We start from the raw sequence: 15,371 nt of genomic DNA, 5'->3' as shown, positions 1-15,371 counted from the left end.
TGCAGAGGGCAGGGGCCACACTGGGAGGAGAGGGCGGATCTGGGGCCATTGGCCCAGGCTCTGTGCTGCTGGGAGGGTGGCAGGGTGAGGATGGGCAGTGAGGGGAGCTGACAGTGCGGAGGAACAAGGGGCGCTGCGTGAAGGGCACCAGCTCAGGTCCCAGCCTGCCCGAGGACACAGGGAGCAGGCAGATGGAGAACGGAAAGAGGGCAGCCGGGGCCACCACTGGCCAGTGCTAAAAAAGACCCGGATTTGCCCACCAGGCAGGCTGGCTCCCTGCTTACACACCCACCAGTCCATGCAGACACGAACACCTGCACACTCACACACACGGCCAACAGAGCTCCAAGGGGCAGACTGTCCCTTCTTTTTATAGTTCCTCCCTGTCTTTTCTCCTTCCAGTTTTCCTAGATTTTAATATTAATTACATATTGATATAGTACTATATAAAACATAATTACATTGATATATATAAACAATAACTGACACTTTCTGAGAACTTATTCTGTGTCAGGCACTGAAGCATTATCTCATTTAATTCTGAGAAAAAATCTTATAAGAGAGCTCATATTATTCTATTGAAAAGATAAAGAAACCAAGGCTTAAAGAAAGTAAGCAACCTGCCCAAGGTCACACAGCTCATCAGAGGCAGAGTGGTGACTGGAACCCAGAAACTAGTCTTAACCCCTGTAGTAATCTGCTCTTGACTAATTAGTAATGAAAACCAATAATACGCTTCACATAACACAGTGCTTTGCATGTGATGCTGGCTATTATTTATCCCCATTTATCAAATGAAGAAACTGAGACTTACAAAGGAGAAGTGATTTGTTCCAAGTCATCTAGCCAATAGCAGTAGCACCAGAACAAAGCCGCGGGCCTTCTGACTTAAAGTCTAGATCTCCCCTGCCCAGAAATGTAGGCAGAGGCCAGTGACTTGTTGTCACTGAAGCCAGATCTCTGAGTTCTTAAGGATAAGAATGGGGGAGGGGAAGTTTTGTGCAAGTTTTGAAGTAACTCCCAGCCCCAGAGTTCAAGGGAGAGGCCGACCAGTCAGTCTCAGGGTCCTCTCAAGCTGTATAGCTGAATTTCCATTTCTGGGCTGTGGGAATTCTTTCTTGGTTCATTAAAACCTACAAACCAATCTCAGACACATTTCCTTGGGCTATAACTAGCTGGAGGCAGGTAGAGCCGCCTTTGACTGGACCGTGAAGGAAATTACTAGAAATGGTGGTGATTGCGTGAGAAGCTGTTTGCTGCTTTCCTTGGAGCACATCCAGCCCTTGCTCCTACAGACCTAGGGGGAACAGTGCCTTTCTTCTCATGCTTGAGTTTGATTTTAGATCTTCCTTAGGAGACACAGAAGTAGAAATCGTTAACTTCTCTTTTTTTTTTCACCAGAAGAAGCTACTCAAAATAGATTTATGCAAATCTCACAACCTTTTCTGTATTAAGGTGCAAAGAACACAGGAAGAAGGAAGATCACAAGTCATTTGGTCCTTTAATCAACAACAGCCATTTGTAACCAAGGCTCACCATGTTGCTAACAGAGCCAACGAGATTAGTTCCAATATTTTGTTATTACACTAGACTCAAAAGATTCAGGTTCCAATTCTTGCTCTACCCCTTACTGGCAACGTGACCTTGGGCTAGTTATTTAATCTCTCTAAGCCTCCTTTTCTTCACTCCTCATTAAGTTTATAAACTGTAAGGGGCTGTACATACATAAGATATGGTTTTTATAAAAATTTCTGACATAAAACAAAGCATTCTGCTACCTATGAGTAGAATTGTTCCTCTAACACAACTGAAAGAATATTATCAGTTACTCTTCATTTGAGATTCATTGCTCAGTGACCTGAAATAGTTAAAAAGCTGCCCAAGTGAAATCTCAGCCTCGAACATTTCCCCAGGAGCCTTCTTCAACTCCCTTGGCCCCAGCTCAACAGCACCCTGAACTTTCTTCTTGAGCCTTATCTCAGTGTTTTGCAAACTTCTCTTTGTTACATTCCCCCATTAATACTGAGAAGCCCTTGAGAATGGGGATTTTGTCCTGCCTCCTAATTAAAACACTAGTCTCCAATGCCAAGGTCTGCATAGCAGGGGCTTAGCAAACATTTTTTGAATTGATTAGTAAATGAAGAATGATTTTATGGCAGGGGAGAATTCTGTCTTACCTTCATCGAAAAAGGCAACCATGGACGATCAGAGACCTCAGAGAGCACCTGGTTTGTGCCCATAGGTCCACAAATGGGGAAACTGAGGCTCTGGAAGGTGAAGGGACTTACACAGCTTACTAGGTGAGTTCATGACAGAGCTAGAACTATAAGCCAGGCCTCTGCCTGTCCACATTACCACGGGGAATTCGAGTTTTCAAGTAAAGGAGTGGCAAAGGTGTGGAAACCGTACAGAATCTAAAGCAGGATTAAGTGGAATTGGTAGGGACTGTGGCAACCAGAACTGTCAGAGTCTTGCTGAATGGTTGCCCGCTTCCTTACAGTAGAATAACTTTTCCCTAGCTAACCAGAGGGGTGTCCTTTATCCCAAGTGGAGAAATAATATGCCTTAAATAGATGCATGTCTTTGCAGAGAAGGGAAGGGCAAGGGAAACTTCTGAACTCTTGAGTATAGTTAGCTGACCTTTGAACAGCATGGGTTTGAAATGCGCAGGTCCACTTAAAAGTGGTTTTGTGTGTTTTTTTCAATAAATATACGGACAGGCCTCTGTATCCCCTGGTTTCGCATCCACAGATTCAACCAACTAACCGCAGATCAAAAATACTGTTTTTAATCTGCAGTTGGGAATCTGCGGATGCAGAGGGCCTACTGTATGCATTGTTCTGTGCCATTTGATATAAGGGGCTTGAGCATCACAGATTTTAGTATTGTGGGGGGTCCTGGAACCAATCCATTGCAGATATTGAGGGCCACTGAAGTTTGGGGGCAATCAAACGTTATACTCAGATTTTTTACTGTGGGAAGGGGATGGGGGAGCGGTACAGAGGAGGCGGTGTGCCTCCCTTAACCCCCACGTTGTTCAAAGGTCAGCTAGTAGGAAATATGACTCCCATTCATACGGGTCATGGTCACTCTCAGACTTCAGCCGTGAGTGTCAGAAACTTCACTGGCAGCCTTTGACAGCTCACAGAGCACATGAGATCGAAGCAAGAGAGAGAGAAAGTTTGAGAAGTTCTGCCACATCTTCACTCAAGACGGCAAGTGCACAAAGACTTGTAGAAGGGCTGGTTGATAGAAGAAAAAACACATTCAAAACTACTTACTGACTAATGATGCAGAAAATGTTATGAATAAGTACCCCTTTCTTGATTTATTACTTTAATTATCTGACATTCTATAGACCCCCATTAGTGCCTTTTTTTTTTTTTGGCTTAGATTTCAATTTTCTGTCTCATGCTGAAAGCTATTTATCATAATAATCAGTAAAATTCAAAACCTTTTAGCAGTATTTATAAAATTCATTTACCGGGTTCAGCCCTTGGAGAATGACAAAGAAGGCGCCTTAGTACGTGTCCCGAAGTGTTTTATGCAGAATTATCTGTCCATAAGAATGATTAAAAGTTCTTTAGAATATTCGGAGCCCACTCAATTTTTAAAAATTTTTTTGAAGTTCTTACCAATGCTGTGACTAGAAGCTGGGACCGGCTGGTTGGGTGGCTGCTGTACTTTTGTCCGGATGATCCTGTGGGCAGTGGGGAAAAAAATTAATGGCTATTTACCACGATAGAAAAGAGATCTCAACTAGCTAGGCACTGACTACCAGAAAACCCACATCAAGCTGGGTCACAGGGGAGGGGAGATTCTGAACCCAGGTCAGGAGTTAGGGGGTTAAAAGAATGATGGACGAGTCCCAACTCAGTCCCTACCTCCCTGGGTGTCTTCGAGTAACTTGCACCCTTCTCTGGGCCTCAAGTGCCTCTTGTATAGAAAACGATGATTTGTTAATATTATAAAGACATCTATGTCTCGGAAGCAGCTCCAGCTCCATCAATTCACTGAGTGACATTAGGGAGTTCCTTCCCTTCCCTGGACCTCTGCCCCCACCCCTACTATCTGTGGAATGAAGGGACTGGCCAAGGTGACCTCTCTGTCCCCTGGGAACCCTCAAGCTCTTGTTTCTCTGCCTTAGGGAGCCACGGGAGGAGTAACATTCCCACCCAAAGGAAGGGGAGGCATGAGTTGCTCTGAATCTAGAAAGGGTTAAAGTGCTGCCAAGAGAGGCTTGGCTTTGCTTTGCTAAAAGAAGTTTGCAAAAACCTTGTGGGAAAGCTTCATGGGGCTGGGAACCAGGGGTATCCTGGTTTGTCCTTCCAGAGACCTTGCTTCAGTTCTAATAGGAACCCAATTGCAACCCTGAGCAAGTCTGTTCCGTTGCGGGCCTCAGTACAGTGAAAGAGTTAGAAGAGAGCACTCTTTGCCTACTTGAAGTAATTGAATCCTTTACACACACACACACACACACAAACACACACACACACAGACTCTTACGGAAAAGCCCAGTGTATAAAAGGGACAATAGCGGTGCTGTCTTCCCTTTGCCACCCGGCAGCTCTGATGTCCTGCAGAACGTTGGGTTCTGAGAAGCTTACTTTGTAAATTTCCAGCTGGGACACATCATGGGGCTTCCACAAACCCCTAAGCTCTGTGTGTCAACCAGGGCCAAGCCAAAAGTCCCTTAGGAGTCTGCAAGAAAGTTCCTTCTCTGGGTTTTGGGAGAAGGGTGGGTGGTAATAAAATGTTCAGCTTCTTTGGGAAAGTTCTAGTCCAGCCTCCAACTATTCTCTATTAAAAGAGCATTTAGTAGAGTTTTTCCTAATCATAAAAGTACTTTGTGCTCACTGTAGACTGTCTGGACAAGAGCTTTCAGGAAGGCATCTAAAACCACATTTCAGTGTACAGTAGAACCTTAAACAACATGGGTTTGAACTGCAGATGTCCACTTACACGTGAATTTTTTCAATAAATATACAGTTGTCCCTTGGTTATCCCCAGGTTTCGCATCCACAAATTCAACCAACAGTGGATAAAATACGGTATTTTCAACTTGAGGCTGGGAATCCGCGGATGCAGAGGGCAACTGTGTGCACTGTTCTACACCATTTCACCTTTCAGGATCCTGCTGTCCATGGAGGTCCTGGAACCAATCTCCAGCAGATACTCAAGGACAACTATAGTTACGTTTTTAGAGAGTCAAAAGTTACATGTGGCTTTTCAACTGCTCAGGGGTCATCACCCATAATTCCTGCATTGTTCAAGTGTCAACTATGTTTCCTCTACGCTAGCAGGCCTGTGCGTTTTTTGGAGATATCCATTTTTTTCTTAACAGAATTAAGATTAAACCACGCATACAGTTTCGTATCCTGCTCTTTTCACTCAGCGTTATAGCAAGTCCTTTTTCACACATCAGACCGTCACTTCTGGAAGTTCGTTTGAAGCTGCACTGGGTCTCCGGCTTGTGCAAATGGAGAGAAAGGGCAGACGTGGCAGGTGCCTCCACTTAACCTCCTCGGGCTGTCGCCCTCTGTGATCTCACGGCTCAGCACTGGCGCCCAGGGCACCCGGCGTTCTCGGCTGGTCGCCTGGACTGAACGCTTCTGTTCACACCGCAGCCCAACCACAGGCCCTCTGGAGCCCAAGCCACGCGAGCCTCCATAGCCTTTTGCCCTTTTTTGACAAGTCAGCATGACTTGTAAATACACTCAGAGTGTTTGTTTCTTTTGTTTTCTTCAACATTTAAAACACTTATTTCCACTAAGCAAACATGGAGCATCCTGACAAAGAACGTAGCGAGGCAGTCTTTTTGATTCTCCGGAATGAAGCTACCATCTGATCTAATCTCTGTATTTTTTTCTATGTCACCTTCTCCATATGTGTGTGTGTATGTGTGTGTGTGTGTGTGTGTGTGTGTAAAGGGATATACCTATGTGAACATATAAATATACCAGATAACATAGTTTATCTATATACAAATATATGGTGAAACGTATCGTAACTATTTCCCATTGAAATTCAGCATAAAGTCCTAACTCTTCAAAGTATTGTCTGGACATTAAATTTGTACATAAGCAAAGCAAAGAAAAACTATGGTTTTCTTATTTTTCTTTTAAATATTTCTAAATCATTGGTAAAACATTATCAGTTGTTATAAATCACTGAGAGGCAGCTGCAGCTCAGTGATTAAGTGCACAGGTTCTGGAACCAGACTGGAGTTTGAATCCTAGTCTTGCCATTTGCCGGCTGCATGACTTCGGGTAAATTACTTAACCTCTCTATACCTCAGTTTCTTCCTCTAAAAAATGGGACCAAAATTCATTCCTACCTCATAAGGTTATTATGAGGATTAAGTTAATAATTAAGTACTTAGACCAGAGGCTGCTGCATAGTAAGTGCTCAATAAATGTTAGATGTTATTGTCAGTGGTATCTTCATAAAGGTTAATGACCAGCTTCAACCTTAAAAGGTTCATATTTTCCACAAATGCCTTAAAAACACATGGGATCCTTGTGGGAGCTGGGAAGGAGAAGGTAGCCATCCCCATCCCCAGTTTTAAGGCTGCAATGGGGCTGTGCTCTACAGGAGAGACCTGAATTGTAGGGAACCCTCCAAAGCTGTCCCCAGGGATAGAAATTTTGCCCATCTGCTTGCAGCAGCTGCCAAAAAGGGAACCAAGAGCACCATCTCCACTGAGAAGAAATAACAACGGGAAGAACAAAATTGATTGAATCATAACAATTCTAAAAAAGTAAAGAATAAAAAAATAACAAGCAACATCAAGACTTGTCACACTCAGGATTTTTCTAACAAGACCGTGAGGGCTAATTGGCAGCTCACACTGAGAGGCACGGCCTTTGCTTTGCTGAGCATGAGCATGACCCTGGGTGCCATATGAACATCTTAGATGGTCCAAGAGAGAAAGGAACTCAGCAATCAACTAGTTTCTATGAGTGAGGAAACTAAAATCCAGAGGGCTCAAGTGACTTGCCCAAGATCACAAAGCAAGTCAGCTCCCAAGCCTGAACCTTTTTTTTTTTTTTTGAGTCACATTCAAAGGAAGTGGTCCCTCTGCTAGATACTCACTGTATGAGGCATAGAGCCTATCTGGAGTCAGAATCCATGTAGAATCTGAGGATTCAAAGCCTGAGGAACTTTGGCTATTACAGGTGCTTGTAAGGATACCATTTCAACATCACCCCCACTCTTTTGAAAGGCTAGGTCCTATCAACACCACCACTGCCGCCGCCCCCCCACAAAATTACATTGAAAGAGAAATCATGATGCCTTAAGAAAGGAAATGGGGAGATATAGCTGAATAAATACCCACATTGACAGCACTGATCAAACTGCCATTGGTACAGTAAAAATATTGGGCCATCAGCTATGCTAAGAAGCCAAAAGCCAAGCATCGCTGAGCCAAGTTGGGAGAGGGCCCACAAGTGACACCCAGGCCTGTAACTGATGTGGAAGAGAAAGGGGGAGTGGGGAGCCCTGGCCAGGTAGCTCAGTTGGTTGGAGCATCATCGAGTACACTAAAAGGTTGCAGTTTTGATTCCCGGTCAGGGCACATATACCTAGGTTGGGGTGCGTACAGGAGACAACCAACTGATCTTTCTCTCTCACATCAATGTTTCTCTCTCTCTTTCCCCCTTCCTCTCTCTCTCCAAAAATCAATAGAAACATATTCTCAGTTGAGGATTTTTAAAAAAGAGGAAGTAGGTAGACAGTCTTACAAGGCCTGCTGCCCAGGTTAGGGTTAAGAGCAGACTTTACAAACTGTCATCCTCAAGCCACATCCTTCACTGGACAATCTGTGTTTGGCCTGCACAGTATATTTATTTGTATTTGAATTAGTTGCTAATATTTGTAAGTTACCAGCTCTTACTAAATACATGGATTTCTAGCTTCTCTTGAAAAAAACAGAACACCTGGCAAGTCTAGCCCCACATTCTCACAAGGAAACAACCAGTTGTTGCTCACGGAGCTGCCCCTCTAAGCTGGGAATGCCACTCAATGTTCCTCACCACTTGGCCCCTGACTAGAGCCACAGGACAGGAATAAAAGAGGGAAGACTCCATTTCTCCCATTTGGGCCAGCTCTGGGACAGTCACCTCCGCCTGACACTCAGGCTGGATTCGAAGACTCCACCGTCATGCATGTGCAGCAGCCCAGCATGTATTCGTCCTGAAGAAGCCACATCAACATGATGGTTTGTGTCCCAGGAAATCTCCCACAAGCCTAGAAGAACTGGTTCAGTGCTATTTAATTCCATGCCACTCATAGTTTCCCAGGCTGGTCGCCCAGAAGACAGAGGGAAAGCAACACTTCTAGGGGTGGACAGTGAAGATGACCCTGTGGCCACCAGATAGCTACCAATCCAGCCACCACTACCTCCCTAGCTGTTGAAGTATGGGAACAGTGAGAAGTTGCCTCCAAGGGAGGCAGGGGCTGGGAGAGGGTGCTGTAGACCCTTTTACACAATGACGTTTGCAAGATAGCTATTTAGAAGCTGCATCCATTTGAATGCAGCGGGAGCTTTGCCTTCATATAGAAAATAAAACTATGCCAGGACGGCTCAGCTTTCTCGGGGGAGGGGAACAGAATGTAGTGACATGAGACTGTCCCACACTTAGTTTGTTTGCACTGCAGGATTGGTTGTTAAAGACACCAAAGAGCTCTCACTGAAGAATGTAGTGGGGAGTCCAAGAGTGCTCCGGGAGAGCAGCCCCCATGGAGGAGCACAGGAGAGGGCCATGGACAGCAGAGGAAGCCTCAGAAAGGCAGAAGGAACGACAGTTTTACTCCTTTGCCTCTCTTCTCACCAATCCTCAATTCTGTCACTGGCAGAGTCCTACAGGGCAGTGGTGGAAAGAGACCAACCATCCTCTTACCATCAGAGGACCCAGGCCCTACTCCCTTTTCTATCTCAAAGTCATTGTTCCTCTGTACTCCCTATCTGGACCTCTGTTTCTATACTTGTCACAGGATAAAGTTAGGTTTTGAGGGCTATAGGATACCGCAGATGTGAAAGAACCTTAGAGGCACAGCCAGGCGGTTCACTGGTATGGGTTAGGACACCCAGGAGGCCCCTGAGACTAGCCATGGCCCACGCAACCAGCAGTCAGAGCCTCATCCCCCAACCCTGCAGAGCACAGCTCTAGGCCCAAGCATCAGCTGATGCACAATTCCCCAAGACACTTATTCAAGTACCCCCTTCGACAGCTTCTGCCACATCTGTAATCACTGTTCTCTATTTTATGTTTCTTTCAAATAACTTACTTTCTTACTTTAATAGGCAATATTCGTTCTTTACTATAAATGGGGCGGGGGGGAGTTCATGAAATTCACACACCCTGGTTTGGTGTATTAGTTATACATTTCTAAAATACATTCAAACAAATTCATCGCAGAACAGTTTCATCCTTGTGTTCCAGAGGACAGAAGCTAGAGCCCTGCAAATAAGCTATGCTGGTCCTCCAAGGCATTTTTTTAATGGAAATTAGTTGCCACCTTTAAAAATAGAGAGATTGCATATATACAAGCATGCACACATACACGCACACACAAGGCCTAGTTTCCAGCTTCTCTTTAAGAATGCAAAAAGGCTGGCAAACACTGGGCTCATGTTCCTGGCAGCACTCAGCTGTAGCTGACAAGCAACTGCCCCTTCCACAGGGCTTGTCCTGTCTAGTTTGCCGTAGACCCAACCTTTCCCTGTCCTCTATGCCTGCCCTGCTTCACTTGTTACATTATCTGTCCGGCTCACACACGTGTTAGAGTTTGGGACCCTCACAAGCAACCTAAAGTTATTTTTTGATCCACCATTTCCATGTATACCCTACACTGGAAATCTGTGGGACCCACAACCTGACCATGGATTTGGCGGAGGTTCCTCTGCAGAGCAGGCTGACCTCTCCTTCATTGCTCTAGGTAGTATGTGCCTCGCTCCATGTTAAGGTTTTTGGAGATCCAGAAAAAAACATCATGTTGCTTGTGTCATGGAAATCCTGCAACAAGCCAGAAGCAGGGAAATCACAAAGCACATTGGAGCCCCTCATAATCCAGAAAAGAGCAGGAATTATTCCTCCCGAGCCCATCACAATAACTGTCATTTTTTTGCATAATTTGGGCTGTCCAGACTTCTGCATGCCAGAATCCCAGCCTGGACAGGGAGCCCCTCTAGAACAGAGACTAAGAGACTGTGTGCCTGATTCCCTTCTCTCCTCTCAGTACCTTGCATGAGATCAGGGCCAAGGTAAAGGTTTACTGAGAAACAAAAAAACAGGCTAATGGTTTATGAAATAACAAGACTCAAAACGTCAGCCCATATTCACACGGTGATTCTGTGCATTTGAGTCACTGTAGAAGGAATGACTGACAGGACCAGAGGGAATCTCAGAGACATTCTAGTATGACCACTCCTTCTGGTGGGTGTGATGGGTTCCTTAGCCCAGACAGGCTCTGCACTGACAAGGGTAGAGCATGACTTTGAAGAAATGGGAATTGCTCAAGTTTTCAGCTTGCTGGTTTCTCTTTTCTTTGTGGAGTTTATAGAATAGTCATTTCTGTTCATCTCACAACTTCATCCCTGACTCTGTGGGCTTAAGTGGAGTTAAGACTGCACCATCTACAGTGGAAAACTTTCTTTCAGGAATTTATTTTTAAAGCTCTGAGAGCTCTGTTAGATGTATCCTGGATCAGGCTGGAGAGAAGAAGGAGCCACTGTGGCTCCTAAAAAGATCCTGAGCCTGGCACTCATGGTATTTCTCTGGTTCTTTCTGTCCATGGTTAAGATTTGGGGCAGCCGGGGAGAGGGCCACTCCCTAACTCCACAGCATCTTAGCATCCGAACATTACTCTTGGAGATCACAGACCCACATTGGAACCACCAGAGCCCTGGGCTCAGGGAGAGGAAGAGCTCTCTGTCAAAGTCACACTTTGCATTTGTGGCAGACCTGAGACAAGGAACTAAATCTCCCAACCCCAAGGCAGGGCTCTGTTCCCCACTCTCAGTGGCTCAACCTCGGCCTCAACTGGTGACAGGGATTTTCTTCCTGGGAAGTTCTGAAATGGGCCAGTGCTAAGACCTGGAGCGTGGCCTTGCAAGGAAGTGACATTTAAAGGCCTTGTCAGGACAATTCACTGTTAAGTGCTCCACACACAGAGAGTGGGATAAAGAGAGTGATGGAAATCACTCTAGACTCAGAAGACTCTCAAGCAGCCAGGGTGTTGGCATGGCCTCTCCCTGGGGCTAGAACTCCTGCCCACTTTGGAGAGAAGAGAAGGGCTATAGAGAGACCCATCTGGCCCCACAGGCATCCCTTCTGTTAGATGGCCCCTAACGCACCTTGGTGAACGGGGAGACCAGATCTTCAGAAAAGCCACACGCAGGGCCTCCAGGATCCCCCGCCCCGCCCCGATCCCTCGCTCCCACGGCAGCAGCCTCTCACCTGTTGATGGAACTGACGCTGGGCACGGTGTCATTATCACACACTCGTTCCGCCAGCAGCCGGTCCCTGATCTCCCAGGCAAACATGGTGGGATTTTGGCGTTTGTACTCGGCGATTTTTTCCACCACTTTGGGCGTGGCGACCTTTGGTTTGGATCCTCCAATTACCCCAGGCTTGATGCTCCCCGTCTCATAATACCTAGGACCAAGGAGAAAGAAGCTTAGCCATGAGGAACCAGCAAAATGAATTTTGGTAACAAAATAACAGGCTATACTCTGTCCAGGAAATGTCCAGATCTGAGCCACTAGCCATTTCAAATGGCTTCTGAACATTTGAAATGTGGCTCATTGGAACTGGTCCATGTTGTAAGCTGAACACACAGGAGATTTTGAAAATTTAGTACAAAAACAAAATGTAAAATGTCTCATTAATAATTTTTATATTGGTTATATGTTGAAAAGATAGTATTTTTATATATTGGATTAAATAAAATATATAATTAAACTTAATTGTACCTATTTATTTTTCTTTTTTTAAAGTGTTACTAAAAAATTATAAATTTCATATGTGACTCACATTATATTTCTACTGAACAGTGTTGGTCAGTATACTATGCATTCATTTATTCCTTTATATTTATCTACCATTTTACAGCTTAGAATACTTTCAAATCAGTTTTCCCATTTGATCCACACAACAGTTCTAAAGCACATAAATGTTTTGAATGAGTGAATGAATAAATGAATGGGTCCCCATCTACAGGTATAAAACAGAGATCCACAGAGATTAAAAGGTTTGCTCCTGGTCACACAAGACCCACTGGCCAAACCAGAGCTGGGGCCCAGCCTCCTGAGCTACAATTTCCCCAGAAAGTTGGCTTGTACCTTTAATTTGCCAGCTCTCCCATCCCCTCGCAGATTCATCTGCCTTCTGTAAAACTGTCCCCTAAAATGCAACTTATTTTTCCATAAGAAAAAAAACAATAATCCTGGTGTAAAATTAAAGGGAATGGAGGATTCCAGCATTAACTGAAAATATAAGTCAAAATCCAAGCAATCAAAAAAACCAGCCAACAGTCACAGCAGCTCTTCCAGGGACCTCCCCTGAAGTAAATCGCTGTTTCTAAGGGCATTTCCATGCTATCAGCTCTTCCTCGTTAACGCAAATAGGATGTCAGGGTTTTACAGTAAAACCGAGACCAGGGAGAAGAGTGCCATGAAAGATCACTTGGGGGGGGAAAAAATGACTTGATTCCTTTTCTGAAGCTGAGCCTTCACTGGATGTCTCTCTCAGCATTTACAGAGGAATTCTCAACTTCCCTTTGCAGAGGAGATTACCTTGCAGTTGAAATTCTTGTTAACCAGAAAGACATTTTAGAAATGACTGGTAATTTTCAAACCTAACAAGAGTTTATAACTGGTAAGGGAAAGAGGTGATCCTCTCATGGGATGGGTAGGAAAGGTTACCCAGAACAACAACTGGTTACATTTAAAGAGATGTTGAAATTCTCAGCCTGGGTAAGTCTGGTTAGGGCCAGATTAGTGAATATTCTAGAAACAGGTGAGTTAATGTGGGAGCAGTGATGTGGAAGTGGAAATTCTGTTTTTCATTGAGTAGAGTGACTCATATACAAATTTGGACCATAAGGCAAAACTCAACCTATTCTCCCTCTTTCTGTAGTTGCTAAGAAATTGTTATTAGTCACAAACATGTTTTTAGATATATCTAAGAAAATACTTTTTTGCCGGAAATCTAGAAAAGTACCTAAATCACAGCACACAGCCATCTCTGCAGCCTCCAATTATCTTTTTAATTTTACAATAGAAAATCATTTGTTAATATCAACACAACGACTTATTATTTAGGCACAGTGCTCTAAGGTTTGCAGAGCTCTTTCCTGAATTATCTTAAGCCTCACACCAATCCTGAGAGGCCAGCAGAGTTTTATAGAAAAGAAAACCAATGATCAGAAGACTAAGGGACTTGCAAAACTCCCTTCTGGAAGTTAAGGGCAGCCCCAGTTTTCAAACCTGACTCTGAATCCGGAGTTCCCCCCACTAGAGCAAACTGCTGCTTTGGTTGTAAAATTTTAAATAATAATAATAATCCCTTGCAATTGTAGAAAGCTTTACTGTTTACCAGGAATTTTAGAGTGCATTTTTTTCTTTCATTCACTCACTCAATCAGTAGTTCCTGAGTGCCTGTTAGGACAGGCACTATCGTGGGGCAAGGGATACAGGCACACAGACAACCCTATGCTGGGTACTCAACATATGTTAGTTGAATGGAACTGTAATACTCAGGCAGCAACTCTGAAAAGGTGGCAGGGTGAAGCTCCCTGCACCCCCAGCACTTGTCCAGCTTGCATGGCTGAGGTGGCAGTGCTCAGTCTCTCCACCCATCCCGCCTGAGCAGTGCCAACCATAGGAGGCTGAGCTGTTGACATGAGAAGTCTCTGTCTTCCTTTTGACTGACACATGGGCCAGGCACTTAGAAGGCAACCCTGACACTCAAGGAATCTCCAACTAGTAACTGTGTCAAGTGAGAATTCAGAAAAAATACCGCCCTTTCATCTCAGCAAAATAATCATGCATCCCTTTGGCTTACACACAACAGGCGAACAGCAACCAACAACACACAGTGCTGTCCAGTGCAAAGAGCGTTAGTTTGAAAGCAAAGGAGTGTAGATGCTAGTCAGTGGCTCTAACACTAACTTGCTGTGTGACCTTGGCCAACTCACTAAGACTCTCTGGGCCTCAGTTATCCCATTTGTATAATAATGGGAGGATGTTTGCCTTGCTGCCTTGCAGGGCTGTTGTGAAGACAGAAATGCAGAACAGTTAAGAAAAAACTTTGCAAAACATAAAGAACACGTGTTGCAGATTAAAATCCTTTGAGTGTTTATTACTATGTAATATACCACCCAATTCCAAATGACCTGAACCTCCTCAGACAGGCTCTAGTGAAAGAAGACAACAGCCAGGCTTTCTGGGTGGATTTAAAAGGGCCTCACATGCCACCAGGCTGTGCCTCTCAAGCCCCTCTGGAGCCCTGAGCTCTGTGGACTGAATGCCCACACTCCTGGCAAACCGCCACCTTCCCGAGATGATGGGGGTCTCCGTAAGCCCCAGGGACTCTGCCTGCCTTGCCATGCAGCCTCTGAAAACCACAGCCACCACATACCACACGCTCTCTACAATCTGTCACCCCGTGTGCGCCCATCAAATTCTTTAGTGACCAAAAAAAAAAAAAAAAAATCAGTGGATGGAACAGCCCCAGTTCAGAAATTCCCAGTCACACTGTTTTAGGGCTGAACTTGTTTCTTAAAAGGCAGTTCTAATTAGAGTGACATTTTGTCCACTGTGGTTCTTAGTTATGAAAATAATGAGCTATGAAATTCCAATTTATTGTTGACAACTTAAACGGCCAGGCACCGGAGCGGCGCGTAACTTCCGAGTGCCACTCTACCTAGTGACAAGTCTATTCTGGGTTGTGAAAAGCTGCCTGTCTGCTGGGCCCGGGAGGGTCCCTGTCCCCTTCAGTCTCCAAGGGAGATCTGGAGAGCTCCTGGGCACCAGAATATGAGGACTTGGCATCTAGATGTCCCTTCGGAGAAGGGCTCAGCATCTCGTCCTGAGATTTCGAACAGCAGGCAAAATGTCGGATCAGCAAAGATGTCTCAGCAAAAACAAAGGAAGGGCCTTCTTTTTTCTGTCTCTCCCCCTCTCCGTACAGTGAAGAGGCTTCCCAAGGAGATAGCTGGGATCCATTCGGCTCTCAGAGCCTGATGCTGAGACAGTCTAAAATATTTCCCGTCTTCCTGTTTTTGCCTTCATTTCTTTCTGTTTCTCTTTTTTAAATCAATGGTTCTTTTCGCTTTTCTCTCTCCTTTCTCTGTCTCCTCTCCTC

The 15,371-nt window shown here is 44.8% G+C and overlaps 1 protein-coding gene across 10 annotated transcripts in view; it reads right to left on the bottom strand.

The window, feature by feature from the left end:
• The window catches only part of PAX5 (paired box 5), a gene marked incomplete at its 5' end in the record, with an annotated part of 152,558 nt that overhangs the window by 122,486 nt on the left and 14,701 nt on the right, over positions 1 to 15,371 (bottom strand). For 9 of the 10 annotated variants that reach the window (XM_081150983.1, XM_081150986.1, XM_081150987.1 and 6 more), the window contains 2 exons: positions 3,636 to 3,700; positions 11,463 to 11,660. In XM_081150983.1, coding sequence (XP_081007109.1) covers positions 3,636 to 3,700; positions 11,463 to 11,660 — 263 coding nt within the window. The remainder of the gene's footprint in view (positions 1 to 3,635; positions 3,701 to 11,462; positions 11,661 to 15,371) is intronic. The other variant, XM_081150984.1, reaches the window with a different exon arrangement.

Source organism: Miniopterus schreibersii (genome assembly GCF_964146895.1).
Source record: "Miniopterus schreibersii genome assembly, chromosome: 11".
Classification (NCBI taxonomy): Eukaryota; Metazoa; Chordata; class Mammalia; order Chiroptera; family Miniopteridae; genus Miniopterus; species Miniopterus schreibersii.
Note: the sequence above shows the minus strand (reverse complement) of the source record. Positions and strands in the feature narration are given on the sequence as shown.